Below are 22,596 nucleotides of genomic sequence, written 5' to 3'. Positions count from 1 at the left end.
CTTCCTGACCCAGCTGGAAACCAAGCGAGATGTAGTCTGAAAATCCCTGCATTTCAACCAGTAGTATGTTTGTAAGCACTTCTAAAGCACATACCACCAAAGTAGTCTAGATCAGTGGTTTTCAAACTTTTTTTCTGGCAACCCAGTTGAAGAAAATTGTTGATGCCCACGACCCAATGGAGCTGGGAATGAGGAGTTTGTGGGAGGGGGCTCTGGGCTGAGGCAGGGGGTTGGGGTGCAGGAGGGGGTCAGGGCTCCAGGGTGGAGCTGGGATGAGGGGTTTGGGGTACAGGAGGAGGCTCTGGGTTTGGGGGACTCAGGGCTGGGGGTTTGGGTGCACGAGGGGGTCAGGGCTCTGGGCTGGGGGTGCAGGCTCTGGGGTGAGGCTGGGGATGAGGGGTTTTGGGTACAGGAGGGGGCTCCAGATTTGGGGGAGCTGAGAGCTGGGGCAGAGGGTTAGGGTATGGGAGGGGGTCAGGGCTCTGGGCTTGGGGTGCAGGCTCTGGGTTGGGGCCAGGGATGAGAGGTTTGGGGTGCAGGAAGGGGCTCCGGACTTGAGTGGGGGGCTCAGAGCTGGGGCTGGGGTGTGGGCTTGGCCCTGGCAGCCACCGGTCAGCGGCACAGTCGGGATGCAGAGGCAGGCTTCCCGCCTGTCTTAGCACTGTGGACCACACTGTGTCACAGATGTGGCCAGCAGCAGGTCCAGCTCGTAGGCGGAGGCATGCAAGCAGCTCCGCAGGGCTCTTGCCTGCAGGCACTGCCCCCACCCCCAGCTCCCATTGGCCAGAAACCGCCCAATGGGAGTGCGGAGCTCGTGCTCAGGGCAAGGGCAACACGTGGAGCCCCCTGGCCCCCTGCCTAGGAGCCGGACTTGCCGCTGGCCGCTTCTGGGGCACACCAGAGAGTCGGAACTGGGAGGGACTAGCCTGCCTTAGCCAGGCAGCACCGCGGACAGGACTTTTAATGGCTTTGTCGGTGGTGCTGACCAAAGCTGCCATGACCCAGTGCCTTGCATTCTGCAACCCAGTATTGGGTCATTACCCGCAGTTTGAAACCACTGCTCTAGGTGCTGGAATGCTGAGCTAGCTTAGCCCCAGTCTGTCTCTGCAACTCACTGACCCAGGGCCGTCCTTACCCATACGCAAACTACGCAGCTGTGTAGGGCACCAGGAAATTTGGGGCACCAAATTGCCCCAGATTTCCTGGTGCCCTATGCAGCTGCATGCTGCTCCAGGGGCCAGCCCAATCCCCCAGCTGGCTGAGCCAGCCAGGAAAGCTGCCCTCGCCCCTGGCTCCGCCTCTTCCCCAAAACCCCAGCCCCTGCTTTGCCCCCACCCTGCCTCTTCCAGCCCCTGCCCTGCCCCTTCCCCAAAGCCCCGACTCCACCCCTTCCCCTGAGCTACATCCCAGGGGACTGCAGCAGGAGTCGGGTGTGCCCAGCACTCACCGGGCAGCAGTAAGTGAAGCGACCTGGCCCCAGCCCGCTCTGCTCCCCTGGCTCCTAGCCGTGCCACCAGTGAGAGCTGGGGGGCGGTTCCTGCCTGCCCCCCAAGTCCCAAGGCTGGGGCAAGGGGAGCAGAGTGGAGTGGGCTGGGGCCAGGTCACTCCACTTCCCGCTGCCCCATGAGTGCAGGGTCGTGCCCACTCTTCAATCGCTGGGCAGCAGGAAATGGAGCAACCCGTCACCCAGCCCCAGCCCGCTCTGCTCTGCCAGCTCGTGTTGGGGGGCGGTTTCCCACGGGGGGAGAGGGCTGTGTAGGGCACCAAAATATCTAGGGACGGCCCTACACTGACCTTTTGTATAATTGTTTCTACATCATTCTGCTTCTTGCGTTTGAAGATCAGTCAGTTTAGTGCAAACCTGTTCAGTGCTGTGAGCCTTATTTGTGTTGCACCAAGGGGAGGCCACCCTTCTGACAAGTGTGAAGACATGGTCCTTACGCTTGAGAGCTTATTCAAAATAGCAAACACACAACGTATGGGGTTTAGGATGCAGAAAAGGTAACATGACTGGTGATGTAGTGTGCACATTGTGTTCCAAGAATCTTGCTTATGGTCATTGTTTTCAAATGTATGAACTGCCATACTGATTAGTCCAGGGGTCTGTCTGGTCTCTGGGGGTGGCAAAGACCAAATGCTTCAGAGTAAGGCGCAAAACAGCCCATAGCAGACAACTGGTCTCTAAGTGCCTGTAGGGTAAATTTCTTCCTAATCCTCATCCATATGCTATGTATATTGTTTGGATGATACGTTGTTGGATCAACTAATGCAACCACTGGAGTTAACAGGCCCTCTGAAAGGGAGTGCATGTTAATGAGACAGTGGGGGTGGCTAGAGAAAGGGCAGCCTGGGTCAGAGAGGGTATCAGGTACTGGGTGGGGGAACTGATGGCTACCTTCTAGGGGTTGGGGCTTCTGAGGATAAAGGCCCTGTACTAGTGTAACTGAAGGGAAATCACCTTTACAGGGCCAAGGACTCTGGCCCCTCTGATTTAGACATAATTGCCAGCAGCAGTTTGGGGGAGGCGACAGATAAGTAGGCTGCGAGCTTCCTGCTGCCAGTGCCCGGTGTGGGGTCCGGGTCCGGCTCTGCGGGTAGCAGGGCTGGGCGTCTCAGACGAGCAGCGCGGCCGGGGGCGGGGGCGGGGGAAGGACCAGGCTGCAGCCTTGTGCCGGTGCGGAAAGGGAGAGGCAGCCTGGACCCAGGCGGCGGCGGCGGCGGCGGGGGGGGCGCGCGCAGCCGCCTGTCAGTCATGAGGTAGGTAGGCGGGGCCGCTCGCGCGGCTGCAGGTGGGGCGGGGTCTAAGCTGTATCAATTGGCTGAGCTGGCGGCGGGAGCGCGTCACCTGCAGCCTGGCTGCGGCCGGCGGCTCCTTCTCTTCCCGCGCCGGCCTCCCTCTGCAGGGCCCGGTGCGACCTGCCCCGGCCCCGACCCCCCTGCTCCTGCAGGCCCCAGCCCCGAGCCTCTCCAGCATGGAGCTGCTGGGCGCCAACCTCTCCGCGCTGCGCCGCCCGCAGGAGTACGACTTCGAGCGGCGCTTCGACGAGCTGCAGGCGATCCAGTGGATGCGGGAGAACTGGTGAGCGCTGCCGGGGCGGCGGGCTGGCTCCGCGGGGCTGGGGTGGGGTTGGTCGGGCTGGCCAGTACCTTGGACTGGAGCCTGCGGCGCAGCAGCGGGGACCCGTCTGCTACACCGAGCCGAGCAGCGCTAAAGCGAGCGAGTGGCCGGAGCGCCCCGTGCAGGCAGGAAGGGGTGCAAACCCTAGCGTCAGCCCGGAGATGCTCCATGAAGCTGAGGCCTCATGTAAGCAAGGCTGGTAGCTGGACGTGACGTTCAGAGGCACAGATTTTAATAGTGAGGGTAATCCACCACTGGACCAATTTACTAAGGGTCTCCTGGTGGATTCTCCATCACTGGAGTGGGTCTTTTCTAAGAGATCTGCTCCTCTAGTTCAAATGGGAATTAATCGGGGAAGTCCTGTAAGAGGCTGGTTATGCAGGGGGTCAGACTAATACAGTGGTCCTTTCTTGCTTTATAATCTGTGACCCAACTCAGAAGAATGTGTACCTGTAGCTTCTGTCAATCTTTTGGGAAAGAGGTGCTAGATTGTAAAATAGGAAACAAAACTATAATCTGAATGAAAAACTGAGCAGATACAAAAGCCAAATCCATATAGCCTTCCAGAAGGAGATGCAACTCAGTTAATAGAGCAACTGTCCTGAAATAAAACTAGGTTAACTACCCTGTTTACTTCAGTATGCATTTAGAGTTAAAATTGCTGGTGAAAGTTTCATATTCAACACCTTCATAAACCTATGCCTCTGAGGTCCTTTTGAGAGCCAAGAATTAAACTTCTTATGCTACTGGCTTGAATAGTGAAACCCATTGTACAAGATTAGTGAACAATTGCTAGATTTCATAAAACATCATTCAATGTGCAATTGTTTTCTGTGTCTCAAAGGAGATGTTCGAGAGCAGCATCTTTATACTCAATTCTTGTTTGAACTCTCTTTCTTCCCTTGACACAAACATACATTGTAAAAAGAACGTCTACACAGCGATTTTTAGTCCTGAGTTAGCTGACCCAGGCCAGCTGCCAGCCTTGCTGTGGGTCTTCTATCCCTGTATAGACGTACCCTAAGTAGCACCTTTAGAGTAGCAATAATAGTGATAATGACTCAGCCATTTTACCTAGTGTACAGAGATTGCTTAACCAAATCTGCATTTGCTGAGTGCAGAAAGATTTTAGGGTGAAGAGCAGCAGCTTGAAACAAAACAGTTACAAATAACCTTTAAAGAGCCTTCTAATACAGTCCGTCTGTGTGTGAGGTCCTGAGTTCTGTATGTAGGGGCTTGCCCTTGACCAGGGTTGTCCCCAAGACTGGAACAGGAGGGGCTGCTGTAGGTCAGAATTTAGGGGTGGGGTGGTAGAACTGTATTTGGAGAGAAGCTTCCTGCATCATACTTGGACTTAATGTGCTTGCTCTCTGGCTTTTTGAATAGCCTTGCTCAGGTGACCCTTTAGGTAGAACATGTAAAACAATCACCGAGGTCTTGCCTGTTATTTAAGGTGTTATAAAAATTATGGCCCCAGATCTTCTCTAATAAAATGAATCTGGATCTGGGGGCTTTGCCTCAGACACAGACAGGGTTTAGTGGGCATTGCCAATGTTTAGTTTACAGAGCTCGGTGGCCTGCAGGTTTGGAGGTTAGTGATTGCATGGGGCGGTTATGGTATATTGGTATTTCAGAGGACCGGAACAATGTACCATCGACTATTCTGGGAGATGAGGATAGTGTGTGGGAGAGGGATGTCCCCTGCTTGGAGCAGCTGCTGATTCCACACAGCACTGTTATACTTCCTGAAAGTGTGTCTTCCCAAGATTACAAAGTTTTCTGCATGCTAGGAAACTTCTAATGAGGTAATGTGGTATAGGATAACCTATATGTCTGACAAGAAAACATGGTGCTATATTTTTTTTTTCTTGTGGCAAGGGTGTGTCATGAAGTCATTTTTGTCCCTTTCCTAAGGGAAAATTACTGGACTGATCTGTACTTAAAACTCTGATGTGTCAACTGACAAGCACATCTAGCTTGAGGCTGAAAATGAAAACTGCTCTCCTGACTCTTTCTCGCACATGCTGCTGAACAGCAGCGTCATCCCATGCCATGCCTCATAACAGGAAGAGCCTGTATGCTGCTAGCCTCGTAGGGTAGTACGGTTGCAATGTAACCGGCCAGAGGAGGAGTTACTCCATGAAACAGGGAAATCCATTCACTTCTGCAGTTGGAATTTACAGGGAAACTTGAGTAGAACTAGGAGGCCATGTTTCGTTTGCATCTTCAGTTCAGCCACATGCAAATTGACATAACCAGGATCTTCTCATGTGGGGTGACAGGTTGCAGCTGCATTTGATTTGTCCACACTTGGTATTTCTGGGCTGGCAGCCAATAGGCTTTTCCTGGCCTGCTAAGATTTGCACTGAGCCACAAGATTTGTCAGGATTCTAAACCCCCAAAGGCCTGAAGTGGTTTGCATCCAGGGTTTTGGTTTAGGTCCAGCTAATTTGACACCAGAACTTAAAACATCTGAGTTGTATTGAACTTCATAAATATTTCTTCTGCATGCTGAGATTAGATGACAAATACCCACAGCACACACACTCCCCTTTTCAAAATCTCTCCCTGAACCTGGGGTAAAAATAGTGGCTTGCTCTTTGGGAATGCTAATTCTAAAAGACTAGACCACACCCTGTTTCCATTTGGACATCTATTGTGCATTCCTGGTTCCTAGCATGGAAATATGGGTTGGGAGAGAGAGACAAAGGTGGGGTCAGGTAGTCTCTTTTATTGGACCAACTTCTGTTGGTGAGAGAGACCAGGTTTTTAGCTTACACAGACTCTCCTTCAGCTCCTGAAAAATACAGGGTTGGTAACCATCTCTGGAGCAAACTTAATTTGTTTGTTCTTGGTGTAGTGCAGTTTAGAAGGATTTAGGCCATGATTGGGAGAGGCTCAGAGTGAAACTTTCTTGGAGAGGGGTGTCTTCTCAAAATGCCAGAGCATTTGATTACTTTGTGGTGAACCGTTGTAAGCATTTGATGGAATGAATGGGCTGGTTGTCATGGATGCAGTGACAGTGTCATTAACACAATGTTAAATTATGAAAGCATGGTTTACATTTGGAGGAGAAACCTTCGCTTGCTTAGTCCCATGGCAAAAATGCTATGGGAGAGGGTGAGAGATTCATCCCAAAGCTAAGTTTATTAATGGAATAGATGGAAGAATTCAAAATGAAACCAAGCATTTTGAAATCAAAATTAAACAGTTATTCACAAAACAAATCTTATGCAAAACTCACCAAAGTCCTCTTTCAGAGAGTGTCTATTCGTCCCTTATCTTAGAGTTTCTTACCAAAGTCCCTTAGAGCAGTGGTTTTCAAACTGCAGGTCGCGACCCAGTGCTGGGTCGCAGAATATAAGGCACTGGGTCAGCTCTGGTCAGTGCTGCCAACTGGGCAGTTAAAAATACCATCAGTGGTGCTGCCCAGCTAAGGCAGGCCAGTCCCTACCTGTTCTGACACTGTGCTGTGCCCCAAAAGCAGTCAGCAGCAGGTCCGGCTCCTAGGCGGGGGAGCCATGGGGCTCTGTGCACTGACTCCACCCTGAGCACAGGCTCCACACAGCTGGGGGGCAGTGCCTGTAGAGGGGGGCAGTGACTGTGGGCAAGAGCCGCGTGGAGCCACTTGTGCACCTCCACCTAAGAACCGGACCTGCTGTTGGCCACTTGCGGGGTGCAGTGCAGTCTGCAGTGCCAAGGCGGGCAGGAAGCCTCCCTTAGCACCCCTGCTGCGCTGCTGACCAGGAGCCGCCGCAGGTAAGCCTGTGCACCTCTCCTGTGCCCATTCACGTACCCCAGCCCTGAGCCCTCCCCAAACCCAGAGCCCCCTCCTACACACCAAAGCCCTCATCTCTGGCCCCACTCCAGAGCCTGCACCCCAGCCCAGAGCCCCCTCCCACACCCTGAACCCCTCATTCCTGACCACAGCCCTCACCCCGCACTCCAACCCTCTGCCCCAGCCCTGAGCCCCTCCCAAACCCCTCATCCCCAGCTCCACTGGGTCACTGGCATCAACAATTTTCTTCAACTTGATCACCAGGAAAAAGTTTGAAAACCACTGCCTTAAGGCTTGTCTACATTACCCCTGGATCGATGGGCAGTGATCAATTCAGCGGGGGTAAATTTATCACGTCTAGTCTAGACGCGATAAATCAACCACCGAGCTCTCTCCCATTGACCCCGGTGGAGTCACCGGGGTGAGAGGCGCAGGTGGAGTCAACAGGAGAGCGTCAGCAGTCAACTTACCGCAGTGAAGACACTGTAAGTAGATCTAAGTACATCAACTTCAGCTATATTATTTAAGTAGCTGAAGTTGCATAACTTAGATCGATTTTTCCCCCCCGCCCCCACTGTAGACCAGGCCTTAGAGCCCTCCTTGTGTGGGATGGGGGAAAGGTTAATTCTGTTGCTGGACCTTGAACTCGCTGTTTGCTATTAAGTTACTCTTGCCTTTAACAGACTAAAGAGAGCAGGATGGAGAAGAATGGCTGTCTGTTGACATTCACAAGTCAGTCACAGACAGCTCATGCACCTATTGTGGCCAATGTGTGTAACACCTCTGAGCCCTGGCAGGTTTTGGCAGGTGCCTCTTTCTTTGGTTTCTCTCGGGCAAGCTAGGCTGCTTCATGCCATTGTGCTGATGCCATGCAGTACAGCTGATCTCCGCACTAGGAGAGAAATAGTGGAAGATTCCATTAATCAAATTGGGGTCCTCACTGGTTCGGCCGTGATGGTCCAATGTCCTCACTGACATGTTGACACCTGGATGGCTCCATCTTTCCCCTGTGAACCTGGAGGATTCTGGAACAAAGAAGAGGCCTTTGGATATTTCCCAAGCAAACACCTCAGGAGCCCATGATCTTTCTCATTCTCTAGAGTCCCAGTTCAGTGTGACTTCCAATCCATCAAGTTTGTCTAACTTCTGGTTTCAAACTCCTCTTGTTTGCAAGTTGTGACCTCAGCAGAGTCCTTGGGTCAGAGCAGCAGCCCTCTTTTGTTAATACATATTCAATCTCTTTTCTATACCTTCTCGATCACCTTTCTTTATGTTACTGTGATTTTGTAAGCGATCAATTACAGCTCAAATGGCAACTTGGCCTGACTGGGGTAGTATTGGTGGCTTGGTTAGGACATAGCAGGCCTAAGTTGTTTGCATTGGCAGTGGCTCATTTGGAGTAGAGAGAGCATCTTTGCCCTGTGAAATTAACACATGCCCTTCTTCTTGAACTGTCTGCCATCCTGCTTTTGAGACGTCACTTCCTCAAAATGAGGCAGTGGCTTGTAGGAGAGAAATCAATCTAACTCCCTCCTGGTCATGGCTGTCCAACATGTGGCATTGTCTTAACTGGTAAGATGCTGGTTGGCCCAAGTGTGCTGTGCCACATACACCCCCTGGTGTCCGAGATCTGCTTCACACCCCTATACTGCCAGCACTGAGAGCTGGATTAGAGTTCAAATTCAGACTTATAAAATGAAAGTGCCTGATAAGTATTCTTGTGAAGGAGGCCCCTTTCCTGGTGGCTGACTGTGTGTTGGGATTGGCTGATGGTTCTGCTCGATACCAGGCAATGCTGCTGAACCAGGAAAGATGGTCTTGTGGTCAAAGCACTGGATTAGGAATTGAGAAGACAGCTCTGCCTCAGACTAGGTGTGACCAAGTACGTTGCTTAATCTGACTCAGTTTCCCATCTCTTAAATGTATCTAGTAGTACTTCCAGCCTGCCCTTGGTCACTCTTGTCTCACCAGGACAAGGGCCATCTCCTCGGTATGTTGAGAGCCTAATACAATGCGTCCCTGAGCTCACTTGGTATTATATTTATGTATAGCCACAGGGGGCTTCAGTATCACCAGGCTGCTTAAAATACTGCTTAGTGATGGCTACTACCGTGTGTTAGTGTGAGCGGCTTCATATTGGCTGCAACTCTGTGGATGTAACTTGAGCTTCATGAGGAACTGGAGCATCGTCCTTCTCTTTTGACCCTGGCACAAGGGTCCTTCTGTTTAATAGGAAACTTCTGTCCACTCTTACCATCCACAGATACACTCCTTTCTGGGCCTGTTGGGCTCAGTTCATCCTTGGTGGAACCCAGATCCCATGGATTTCACTGCTCCCATGGGACTGAACGCCCAGCTGGAATAGCCTGGGAGGCTGGGTTTGGGGTGGGAGGCAGGAGAATTGCCAGCTGAATCTTGGGCCTTAGAGCTGGTGTGGGCAACAGTATTGCTTGAACTGTTTCTCAGACCTGTCTCACTCCAGTAGGGTGAGGAGTGTGTGAAGTCTTCTAGCAAATGAGCTCAGCCCCTTGAGAGGGGATTATGTTGACTCATCAGCGTACATGTCTGTGAGGTTACCAGATCGCCCACTGCATACAGCAGTCCTCCTTGATATTGAAGATGAAGTTGCACACAAACCACTACCAGAGTGTTCTGCTGGGGCTGCTCAGGCTGATGTGGGTCTGGTATTCAACCCCATCTGTGTTCTGCAGCTTCCATGTTGGCAGCACTTGGCAGGAGTTCAGTACGTAGGCAGGAATGGAAACGGATGGGTGCAAAGATCAGCATGCGTCATGCACAACTAGTCAATGCTGGGAGTAGCTGTTTACTCTAGGGTGTCTTGTGGAGGGTGGAGAGGGGTGTTTTCTGGACTGTTCCATGGATAGTGGCTGAGATATGACCTTAGTCCCACTGGGATTTTCTTCACTGAGTCAGCTGGCCTCTAGGTACAACTGCACTGCAAAAGGAAAAAGATCTGTGGCAGTAAGTCTGAGCCTGGTCAACTGAACTGGGGCGCATGCTACAGGGCTAAACATAGCAGTGTAGATGTTCCCGATAGGGCTTGATCCTGGGAAGTGGGTGGGTCACAGAGCCCAGCTCCAGCCCAGGGGGATGTCTACACTGCTATTTTTAGCCCTGTAGAATGAACCAGAGTCAGCTGATCCAAGCTCTAAAACTCACTGCCACTGGGTATTTTTGCAGTGTCCCCGTACCCTTTGACACTCCCCTGTTAGTGAGGGATTTTTAAGTTCCTTTCTTACTGGGGTGATAGGCCTCTTGAGGATGAGCTGGGACAACCTGCCATTTTCCTTGCCTCCCCATTCTGCGGAGGTGGCCGGAGTTGTCTGCCTGTCTTTCACGTAGCAGGGTCCAGAGCGTATTGCATACCTTCCTCTTCCATTTGGCATCATGTAGCATGCCTCTGACAACTGCAATCGCTTAGGCGGAAAAGTAACATCGAAGTATGAGTGTATTTTTCTCAATGCCTTCTAATGAAACTTAGCAGTTGTAGGAGAGGCGTGAGAGCCATGTGACCAGCTCTTTTCACTAGCAAATGCCCAGTGGGCCCTGCACCACAATTTGGGGAATTTCTCTGTTAAACCCGATTCCAGTGCAGTTTATAGTGCTGGGGGGTGTGTCATGGCTGGAGTGTGGAGACCTGTGCTCCTGAATTACAGGCTGGATCTCTGGCATCTTGGATACAGAGCTCACGAGAGCAGAGAGTCTTGTCAGAGAACCCTTGGGGTGATGACAAAATGCAGCCATTCAGCCCCCTCTCTTCCACTCGCAAGCTGTGAATCACAGAGCCGTTGGCAGTGCTGCAGATCAGTGAAATGTCGACTCACCCCTGCAATGCCTCTGGCACCAGCTGTCAGTATCAGTGCTTGCTGGGTACACACCCCTGTGCAGGCTCAGCAGGAAGGAGGGATTAATCCAGTTCTTGATCAGTACAAACAACCTGCTTCCGCCTCTTTAGCAAACACTGGATATCATGGAAGCTTAACCCTGGCTGAGCTGGGTTCACTACTACTACTCGGGGTGCCTTGGCACTTCCTGGTGCAGGGATACTTCCCTGCCTGAATCCTGCCTTTGCAGTGATTTGGATACAGTTGGGTGGCAGGGGAGGCTTCATGATGCAGGGCTGCTCTAGTGTGGGCTGGGAGCTTCATTTTCTGCCATGCTGTTTGGTTTTAACTTCAGCATGTAGTGCTTAAAGGGAGGTGCTGGCTAGAGCAAAGCCTAGTGTGGGCAAGTGGTGTGGTCACTATCAGTACCTGCTGAGCTAGGTCTCTCTCAGTGAAGTTCTGTGGCCTGTTGTATGCAAAAGGTCAGGTCATAACAGTCTCTTCTAGCTTTAATCTATTAATCTCGTTTTGTTTGGGGGGAAGGCAGCACATCTCTGCCAATATACCACAGCCCTGACCTGTAATATGTCCTGCTTTTTTCCTAGCTAGCCAGCTCTGCTCATGCATCCAAGTCTCCCTGCTACTTCAGTCCAGGCGTATACTGCCCACCAGGCCACAGCCTGAGACCTGCAACCTCTTTGCTGTTAAACTAAGTAGAGTTTAACTTGGACTCAGTTCTCTGGGGTTGAAAGTCTTGTGCAGTAGCCTGAATTTCAACTGAAGTACAGATTCTTCTAGGGCATTGTCAAGGTTCCTTCCCCACTCTGAACTCTAGGGTACAGCTGTGGGGACCTGCATGAAAACCTCCTAAGCTTACTTTTACCAGCTTAGGTTAAAACTTCCACAAGGTACAAATTAATTTTACCCTTTGCCCTTGGAATTTCCACTGCCACCACCAAACTTTTAACTGGGTTTACTGGGAAACGTAGTTTGGACAGGCCCTTTCCCCCCCGAAATCCTCCCAACCCTTGCACCCCACTTCCTGGGGAAGGTTTGGTAAAAATCCTCACCAATTTGCATAGGTGACCACAGACCCAAACCCTTGAATCTTATAACAATGAAAAAGCATTCAGTTTTCTTACAAGAAGACTTTTAATAGAAGTAAAGGAATCACCTCTGTAAAATCAGGATGGTAGATACCTTACAGGGTAATTAGATTCAAAACATAGAGAATCCCTCTAGGCAAAACCTTAAGTTACAAAAAAGACACACAGACAGGAGTAGTCATTCTATTCAGCACAGCTCTTTTCTCAGCCATTTAAAGAAATCATAACCTAACACATACCTAGCTAGATTACTTACTGAAAGTTCTAGGACTCCATTCCTGTTCTGTCCCTGGCAAAAGCAGCATACAGACAGACACAGACCCTTTGTTTCTCTCTCTCTCTCTCCTCCCAGCTTTTGAAAGTATCTTGTCTCCTCATTGGTCATTTTGGTCAGGTGCCAGCGAGGTTACCTTTAGTTTCTTAACCCTTTACAGGTGAGAGGATTTTTCCTCTGACCAGGAGGGATTTTAAAAGGGTTTACCCTTCCCTTTATATTTATGACAGGCATAAGTACCATTCATACAGATTCCTGACGTAGGAGTACAGTCCCCTCTCTAGTATACCGTGGATCACATTTCAAACTATAATTCTACTGTATCCCCAGAGGCTTGTTCTGAATGCCTCTCTCCATCCATCGAACATCTCTGTAAAACATCTGGCATTTTCAGTCCACGTAGACCAGGCATCCTTGTGACTGCAGTGTGAATTCGAACAATACTGGGACAAAGAGCAGGGATTCTCTCGCAGCAATGTCTCTTTTGCCCAGGAATCTAGTAAGCCCATTGCAGTGGGTCCTGGAAGCTAGCTAATCTAAAGAACGTTGGACCTAGGCTGAATTGGCCTAGGATCAGAGAAAGGAATGTAGACATCCTTCCTGCATGGTTGAAGAGGGACCCAGTTGCTTTGATTCTGCCCCTGGATGGGGATATGACATATGATGGCTAGAGTTAAGTCAGTGGGCTGTGCGGAGCATGCACATTCTGGTGGTTGTTCTCAAATGACTGTTATCATTAACGATCTGGAGGATGGTGTGGATTGTACCCTCAGTAAGTTTGCGGATGACACTAAACTGGGAGGAGTGGTAGATACGCTGGAGGGGAGGGATAGGATACAGAGGGACCTAGACAAATTAGAGGATTGGTCCAAAAGAAATCTGATGAGGTTCAATAAGGATAAGTGCAGGGTCCTGCACTTAGTACGGAAGAATCGCATGCACTGCTACAGACTAGGGACCGAATGGCTAGGCAGCAGTTCTGCAGAAAAGGACCTAGGGGTGACAGTGGATGAGAAGCTGGATATGAGTCAACTGTGTGCCCTTGTTGCCAAAAAGGCCAATGGCATTTTGAGCTGTATAAGTAGGAGCATTGCCAGCAGATCGAGGGACGTGATCATTCCCCTCTATTGGGCATTGGTGAGGCTTCATCTGGAGTACTGTGTCCAGTTTTGGGCCCCACACTCCAGTTTTTCCACATCCTTCTTCTAAAGAGTCCAGCGGAGGGCAACAAAAGTGATTAGGGGGCTGGAGCACATGACTTAGGAGGAGAGACTGAGGCAACTGGGCTTATTTAGTCTGTAGAAGAGAAGAGTGAGGGGGGATTTGATAGCAGCCTTCAACTACCTGAAGAAGGGGTTCCAAAGAGGAGCTTCCTGTCCTGTTACATTACTGTGTGCTGCTGGGGCTGCATTTCAGTGGGGCTGTGTGAGCTGGTATAGGCTTTGTAAAGGACTCTGGGAGGAAAGGCTTGTGAAACTCTAGTTACCCACGGAGATAATTCTTTAGTTTTTTAAAGATAATTTAATTCTTCAAAAATGTATTCTGATAGTCAGTATAGGGGACTGGATTTTGTCCAGACTGGTGAATTGTGAGGTGTCATTCCCCCCCCCCACCTTTTTTTTTTTAAATCAGACTGCATTATATGAATGGAATATCAAAAATTGGGTCCCAAATCTGGGAAGCTAAGGCCAGAACACGTCACAGCACAACAGAATAATGTTTTTCAGCCAAGTCTGTTATGAGGTTCAGCCCTCAGTGCTGCCTGTGTAGAACACTGTCCCTTTCCTCCATGTACTAAGAGCTTCTTGGTACAAAACAAGAAACTCTGGCCTCCTCAGAAATTGCAGTGAAGGAGCTAATCTGTAAATGAATAAAACTGCCCTGTTCTCTCAGCTTAAAATCCTTGCCAGCTGAGCCCTCACTTGGGATCTGAAGGGGCAGGGCAGCATTGTGGAAGTCTCCCTAACGTAAGAGATCCCCTTTGTTTTCCTTCCCTCACCAAGGGTATTTCTACCAGTTCCACTTAGGGTCAAGGTCTGCTCCTCGTGACTACAGCTAGGGGAACAGCAGATACCTATAGGAGTGCAGGGCTCCATTAGATTCCTCCTTGTCTGGGCTAGCAAAGGCCCCACCAGGAGCAGGGGGCACGTCTGTGCTATACCACGTGTCAGCCTGTCTGAGAACTCTTCTTCCCCACTCACAGGCGTAAATCTTTCTCCTTCGCCTTGGCTTACGTGCTGCTGATCTTTGGAGGCCAGCATGTCATGAAGCAGCGGAGAGGGTACGACCTGCGCAAGCCACTGGTCCTGTGGTCACTCAGCCTGGCCCTGTTCAGGTAAGAACGGCATCTCTTGCTTTATTCTGCTGCTGCTGGTGGTTACTGGGCAGCCGTAGAGTCCCACCATGTCAGCTGACCCTGGAGAGAGACATGGAGGCATTTCCTCGTGGGATGCTAACTCAGAAGGGGCAATAGGTTTTTGATAAACTGCTGAACCACAGATAATTCCCCACTCCCAGCTTGGCCATGGGGCTTTAATTTTAGTCCTTATTTTAAAACCTTCCTTCCCCCCGCCCACCCCAGTTTCCTAACCCTGTAGAAGTGATCCCAAAATGGGGGGAGAAGGGTCTTTTTTGCAGCAGTGAGGATAAAAGCTGAATAGCAAAACAGCAAGGATGAGATGGTTTATGTTAAACGCATTTCTTTTGTGAACGAGGTATTATTTTTGAAGTTTCAGCCACACATAGACCATAAAAGTGAGATAAGAATCTTCCATCTAAGGTCTCTGTGTAAAAGATTCAGTTCTTTGTCTTTAAGTAGTCTATAAACTGTGCTGGCAACTCTGTGGGGACTCTGATAGGAGCCTGCTGAGAATGACTCAACCATAGCTTTGCTCTGTAATTTAAGTCTCCAAGCCAAGATCCTTCAGTTTTCTCACACTCCTCTCAGCACCTGTTTACTGCAGCTCTGGCTGGTTTGGCAGAGTGAGACCATCATCCTCATGAGATTAATTGATGTAAGATGCTGAAGCATGAGGGGGATGGAGCTGGCTGGGAGTGATGCTGGATTCTGACTGGCCTGCGTGGTCCACGTAAGGGTGGAGGAGGTAGGGAAAGATGTGAGAAGCTGGAATGACACCTTGCTATGCAGTGTCCTGACACATACAAGCTCTGGTACTGATAGTCCATGCACAACCATTCTGAAGCCATATCCCCACTTTAATGACTGACAGCTTTGGGTAGCCAGCCCACAAGTTTAAGGGGTACTTTTTGGCCTGCATGAGCGTCTCTTTCAAAGTACTTGAAGCTGAAGGTGGGGCAGGGAGCACGTATTCTTCACTTCTCTTGTTGTCTTGGTTTCCCAGGAGCCATTGCCTGGCATCATGTATACAAACTCAAGGCTTTCTGCATACACAGGGTTGCTGTGATACAGTCCTCGCTTCTTATCTCTTGTGTGACATTTTATTGGTGGTGTCATTCTGACAAGGCAGTTCTAGGTGGAAAAACCACAACTGCTTACATCAACTCAGACTGCTTTCAGCCTGCTGTTGGTCATCACACCAGTGATATTCAGAAGCTCTCCTACTCAGCCATGCAGTTACGGCTCCAATCCTTTGTGTACATTAGCTTTTTCCTGAAAAGCTCACTACAAGTGGCTCAGCTCTCAAGAGGGTTGCCTTAGTTGGGGTGGATGCTGGCAAGACAGGAGCTACATGGTACTTTTTGGCCAAATAGTTTATTCGCTGAAAAATGCAGTTTGGGGGCAACTGAAACTATTTGCGAATTTGGATCAAATTAAGCAAATAGCACTGAATGAATAAAAAGAAATTTCTGAGTCAAAATGGTTTGTTCTAACACTTTTGAAATGAAAGGCTTTGACTTTGTTTCATTTTGAAATGTCGCTAGATTTGTTTCAAAACTTTTTAGATGAGTAAAACAACACCCTAAATAAAGAAATGAAAATTTCCAGGTTAAACAAAATGTTTCATTTGACTGGAAATGATTTTTTTTCCATTTTCATTTTGCAAGAAAGAACAAAAGTGTCAGTTTTTTTGTTCATTCTAAAACAATTTTTTTTTGGGGGGGTTGCTTTTTGTTTCGGCCACTGAACCGAAAAAATCCATTCTTAACTCAGCTCTAGCGAAGGCCTCCTCTAAGCTTCAGTTTCTAAAATGGTGCTGAATGCAATTAGTCTGCACTTGCAGCTAAACCGTGTTCAGGACTTGCTTAGCTGTCCCTGTCAACTTTTGTAGCTTAGACAAGCTCTGTGTGAAGTGGAAAAAACTGCTGTGTTTAAATACATTTGTCAACCTCTTGATTTCTTGCTGTGTGGAGAAGGAGAGGGGAACCATGGCTTAGCCTAGGTATCTACCAGGGTTAAAACATGGCTCCTTACTGTGTAATCTAGTTAGTATTTCTAGCATATAGCAGACCCCAAAGTCTGTGCTGTTCACTTTCCAGACCCAAACAAGTGTTGATTCCTGCCAGCAGTGCAGAGTCATGCAGCTGTTAAGAAATGGATTTTTGAGATCCCAGCTGGGGTTTGCCCTGCAGCACAAACTCTTAGATCACTTCTCAGTCTGTAAACTGAGCCAGCCATCTAGCACTGGTGACATCGAGTTCCAGTCAGATCAGAACCACACATCACATAGCTCTCTATGTCATGTGTGCATGGAGTTCTGCAGCGTGTCTTATGGACACTAGGAACCGGGTTAGGCAGTGAATCTTTAGAATGGCATTTGTGCATGTTGATTGTAGGGGCTGAGATGAGCAAGTTGAGTTGGTGGCTCTTTGTCTAATTCAGACTTCTAGTTGTGCTTCAGATGTGTAGTGGTTTTTGTATCCTTTGCTCATTTGAGGCCCACGCCTGTCCCGATGTGCTGAAACTCCAGCTCAGAGGTATGAGCAGAGCTGGTGAGAAGAGACTGGAATATCGGAGCGTGTGGTAGTTCACTGTTGAGGTGCCCTGGAAGAATTTGGAGTAGGACTTGGGCAGGGGGTGCTGCAGGCTCAGGAGTGAAATGTGTTGGCAGAGCTGCCTGGGGACCTGTGGCTGGATGGATGGCTGCCCCTGTCTGAGTAGGGCCAAGTAGTTCTGCTAGCGAGCCAGGGTATTCAAATCTATGCTTCCCAAGACAAGGAGGATCAGTAACTGGAGTAAATGCAGTATCTGTCACCCAGCAGGGCAGGAGGCTGATTACTTAGGCTTCCTACTTCTCCTGTGGAGGGGATGGAATTGACAGAGTTTCTGTGGGGGGAGAAATCAGCCTTCCTTGTGTGATTTAATCATGTCCTATGATGCTCATATGGCTCTCTTGCAGTATCATCGGTACCCTGAGGACATGGGGATACATGGGATTTGTCCTCTCCACCAGTGGATTTAAGCGATCTGTGTGTGATCCAGGCTTCTATAATGGCCCTGTCAGCAAGTTCTGGGCATATATGTTTGTCCTAAGCAAAGTACCGGAATTGGGTGAGTGTAAAACCTCCTTTGCTTTATTTGACGTGGTTATAAACTCTTCCCTTGTTACAGGCAGACTCTCTAAAGGGCTCCATCCTTCATAGGAGGGGCTGATTCAGCCAGTCTAAGTTGTCTCCCTTGTTCTAATCCACTGCAGCTCAATGCAGACAGTGTAGCACCATCCTGTGACCTCCCAAGTAACCTCAGTCTAGCTCAGTCCCCCCAGCATGGTCACTTACACAGGAAGGAGGACTTCAGGATAAGATGCAGGACTGTCAGTTAGGATTCAAATCCAGACCCTGCCACTACCTTTTTGCCTGAAGGGAGAAGGGGTGGGTAAATGTCAGTACCATGAGGTGTATGGTGTTACTTCTCTCAGTGCAGCATTGCATGTTTGACGGGGGAGGGGCTGTCTGTCCTCTTGGAGCATGGAAATAATCTGGGCTGAATAAAATTTCTGGTTGGGTTGAGTGAGGTGATGGATTTATCTCTTCGCTGCACCCTGAAAACACATCAGCTGCTTTGCCTTATCTGACCAGTGATGTCTGTCTCCCAAGGTGACACGGTGTTCATCATTCTCCGGAAGCAACGGCTCATCTTCCTGCACTGGTACCACCACGTCACAGTGCTGCTCTACACCTGGTATGCCTATAAGGACATGGTAGCCGGTGGCGGCTGGTTCATGACCATGAATTACGGTGTCCACGCCTTCATGTACTCCTACTACACAGTGCGGGCAGCGGGCTTGAGGGTGCCACGCCCATTTGCCATGGTGATCACCGTTACCCAGATCCTGCAGATGGTGATGGGCACAGCAGTGAGCATCATGGCATACTCCTGGATGCAGGATGGCATCTGCTCAACCTCCTGGGAACAATTCTTCTGGTCGTCCATAATGTATCTCAGCTACCTGGTGCTCTTCTGTCACTTCTTCTGTGAGGCATACTTTAAGGGGAGGGGCAAAACAAAAGGGGACTAACACTAGTGGGAGGAGTGCTGCTGGGAGTTGCTGGGACTCCTGCTCCCTAGGCTGTTGGCTCTCCAGCGCATTACAGGCCTGGTGTGATGAAGCTGGGGGGGAAGAAATTGATTGCTACCAGTACTTCTGCTGTTGGACCTATGAAGAGGCATCAGTATCTGCCTCGGAGGGGGCTGCTCCCTGGGCCTTCCAGCCAAAGCCTGAGTGCTCTTTGCTCTGCAGTCTTTAGAGGGATGGGGGAAGAGAACTGGAGAGGCTGTGAATGCCAGAGAGAAAGGGTTGGAGGAGTATCAAGAACCCATCACTAAATTTCAGGTTCTCCCTCTTCTGTCCTGCCAATCCATCCTCCCCCACCACCCCCCAGGTTGTGTTGTGCGTCTCTTGCACAGAGCTAATCTTCCCTTCTGTTCTCAAAGGCTAAACTTTCTTAAGGGTGAGGAGTGTCTGCTCCCTGGCATGAGCTTCACACACAAGGGGTGGTTGCATGCCTCTTGCACAATGGCTGGCCATACCGGTTCTGCAGGAGAGGGTTGGGAGCCCAAGATTGGGTGCTATTGCCAGCTAGAGGGAGACCCTTGAATTCAACAACTTGCTGGGGCAGGACATGGCAATGGTGGCTGCACTGAATGGGAAAAGTACCTAAATCTTTATCCCCTGGCCAGTTCCTTGCAGGAGATAGAGGGGAGGTTTCAGTAACAACTGGGAAGCCTTGGTTGTCCTGATTGGCTTAGAGTCCAGGGGGCTTGAACTAAGGGGTTGAAAGCTCACAGGTACTGACCTTATATTAAGGGTTCTCCTGCTCCCCCAAGCTAGCTGACTTGACTTGGCATTTCATTTTTCTCTTGCATGACAAGAATTCTCCTCTTTTCTGGGTTAGAACTGTGAACCCCAACTGGGCAAGAGGGCAAAGGGACAGTCCCCAGCTGACCCAGTACATATCTAGACTGCCTATCTAGGGCAGAATGAAGATCCTCCCGACTCTCCCATGTGCTAATTGCAGGAAATGAAAAGCCCTGGGACCTGCTGCTAAAAGCCAGAGGCCAGAGCTCCAAGTAACTAGCTCAAAAATTGATCTCACCCCAGTGATGGTCTCACTTAACTCCTCATGATGCTCACTTTGGTATGAATATGTGTGCCTGGGCTGCTTGCCTAGATGTTCCCCCTCTGACATCCTGCCACTTGTAATTACCTCAACTTTTAATAGCGGATGGGCAAAGATGGTGTTTAAATCTGGCTTTGTGATCCTGGAGCCGAAATACCAATGCCCCTCATGAGACTGGAAGGGTTGTCCCCAAACTGGACCTTGGAGTTAATGTACACTGGCTGCACTTTTAAAAACCTTCTTTCTGCATTGTGAGTACAGGGAACTGCTCCGATTGGAATACTGGTAGAGCTGCTAATCTCAGTGGGCCAATTTAAAGCTCCTGATGCTTTATTAATTGAGGTCTGTGTGCAGGCCTGGGTACCAGCCCTAGTTCTAACAGATTCTCTCTGTGGCCTTTAGCAAATCATTTCACCATGTTGTGCCTCAGTTTCCCCACCTGTAAAATGGGGAACGATACTGACCTACCTCCCATGGGGTTTGAGGCTTACTGTCTGTAAAGTGTTCTGAAGACTAACATTGCGCAAAGACTTGTCACTGTGTAATGCAGCCCCTCCTCCTAGCCCCCAACTTCCATCGCAGGAATTGCCTTTCTAGTCAAAGCACCTGTCTGTTTCAGGCAGCTGTGCCACTGGAGGAGGCTGAAGCCCTGATCACTAACTCCCAGGGGACACCAAGACAAAAGCTGCTTTATGTTGTAAACTGTTGGAGGCAAGAGAGTTTTTCCTCCTAAAATCAAGATTGGTGAAGCTCATCTCTTCATGGCATGCTGTGACTTGTGATTGAAGATAACCAGTGTCCTCTTCCTTGAACGGGAAAATAAAGGGTAAGAGTCCCTGGAGAAACAGCAATGAGTGTTAATGAAGCCAGGAATCTTTGGGGTCCAGGTTCCCTTGCTAAGACACTGACTCTAGTACCGTGTTTAACCAGGAATATGGATTTTCAGGATTTAAGCTGCTCTTTCTATTTCAATGGAATCAATTTACGCTTCCTCAGCTGTTCTGCTGCTGACTTCCACTGCACCTCGGCATGCAACCTCTTTCAGATTCCCTGTCTGGATGGCAATGCTGGAAGAGAATTCACCCCTTACTGGAGGGTGCTGAGCAGCTGCCACTGCACTGATCTCTGCTTGGGGGAAGCTCGCTCCAGAAACCCCTCCCCTTGGGACTTGCATCCTGACACTGCAAAAGGGTTTTGGTGATGCTAGCTTTAATAGCAATACATTTATTATAAGTAACTAGCAGGGCCCAGCTTCTTCTACAGCAGGGGTCAGCAGCCTTTCAGAAATGGTGTGCCAAGTCTTCATTTATGCACTGTAATTTAAGGTTTCGTGTGCCACCAATACATTTTATATTTACAGGGGCTGATAGACGGAACCCCAGACTGGCAGTGGGCTGAGCGGGACGCTGGCTGGCAGGGGCCAGCAGACGGAACCCCAGACCGGCAGTGGGGGCGGCAGACGGAACCCCAGACGAGCAGCAAGCTGAGTGGCTCAGCCCGCTGCCGGTCTGGGGTTCTGTCCACAGGCCCCTGCCAGGTGGGATCCCAGCTGCTGGCCATGCTCAGCCCGCTGCCAGCCTGGGGTTCTGTCCATCTAGGCTGGCTACGGGCTGAGCAGGGCCGGGACCCGGGGCTGGCAGCAGAGTGCCACTGTAAATCAGCTCACATGCCACCTTTGGCACGCATGCCATAGGTTGCCAACCCCTGTTCTACAGCATCGAAACTTTCTGCAGTCTTTCCTAGTACAGAATTATGCAGCCAAATCAAAGCTTTCATTTTTAAGTTTCTGGGTGTTAATTATGAAGAAAACATTAATCTGAACTGAATGTAAAGTGGTGCAGTACTGTCTGCCTCAGTCTACAGACAGCCAAAGCAATAGCTCTGAGTTAACACCTTATTTAGCTCAGATGGATGTACACTCTGAAATCTAATGACAGCAGTTTAAATGTCATTGGTCAGTGATGTGAAAGTTAATTGGGAAGAAACTTCCAGCTAAACTGCTTGTTCTGCAATTCCAAACTACCTTCCTTCCAGTTTCATCCTACCCAGCTTCCTAAAGTGTCAGTTTCCTCTTGACAATTGCTACATCTTCATTCTGGAGCTCTGCAGCACAGGGCAAACTGGGTGGCAGTGTAGAATTAAATAAGGAACACTATGCTGATTGTATTATTCATATTTATATTAAATAACCTCAGTTAATTCACCAAATGCTGCTTCTGCCTGCAGCTGCCTCCCTGCCCCTGGAGTTCTGCAGAATCCATCTCTAGCTTACTGCAGTGTTACATGGGGGCCTTGTAGAAGTGCGGCGCACCTATGACTCCCCTCAGTTTCAATGAGTTTTGCAGGTATACCCATCCCCCAAGACCAGGGCAAGCTGTAGAAAGGTGGGAAGAAGCTGTCTGGGTGTTTGTCCTGGTTGTTACAAGACTTGCAAAACAGCCAACAGCAAAGAAATGAAAATGTCTCTGAACCAGATCTACAAATCCACTCCAACTGCATCTGAAATAGTTACTGTGTGACATGTGAATTTGGTTAATAAAGTGTATGGTTTTTATCACTCTTCTTTGTATCTGGCCTATGTTCTGAATTAGCCAAAAAAAGCTAAGAATGACTTCCCCATTACAACCCCGACTCCTCATGAGGAAGAATTAGCCTGGACGTGGGCTAGCTATTGAACAGAGGCAACTTCAACTTCATGTGCTTATTTATATTTTTATCCAGCAACTTTTTCACTGAACTCTTGTAAAGCATCTTGTCCTGCTTTTGTACTTTGCACACTGTCTAACTAAGGGTCATCTTACTCCATAAAGTAGGTTTGAGGAGAAGGAGAAAACAGTTTAGTAGCTGTGGAATAAACAGAAGACCGTTAAACCATCATTATTTCAAAGCTCAGTTAAGCAACTAAGAGCTTGCTCCAACCTTACGAAAGGCAACAA

The 22,596-nt window shown here is 49.4% G+C and overlaps 1 protein-coding gene across 1 annotated transcript; it reads left to right on the top strand.

Moving 5' to 3' along the window:
• The first annotated feature begins 2,827 nt into the window (after positions 1-2,827).
• ELOVL3 (ELOVL fatty acid elongase 3) lies at positions 2,828-22,219 on the top strand. Its single transcript, XM_073352961.2, has 4 exons — positions 2,828-3,079; positions 14,325-14,456; positions 17,440-17,591; positions 18,137-22,219. Exons 1-4 carry the CDS (start codon positions 2,973-2,975, stop codon positions 18,556-18,558), a joined length of 813 nt encoding a protein of 270 aa, XP_073209062.1. The 5' UTR covers positions 2,828-2,972; the 3' UTR covers positions 18,559-22,219.
• Positions 22,220-22,596: the final 377 nt, after the last annotated feature.

This window comes from Lepidochelys kempii, chromosome 7 (genome assembly GCF_965140285.1).
Source record: "Lepidochelys kempii isolate rLepKem1 chromosome 7, rLepKem1.hap1, whole genome shotgun sequence".
NCBI lineage: Eukaryota > Metazoa > Chordata > Testudines > Cheloniidae > Lepidochelys > Lepidochelys kempii.
This window is presented reverse-complemented; position numbering and strand designations above follow the sequence as displayed.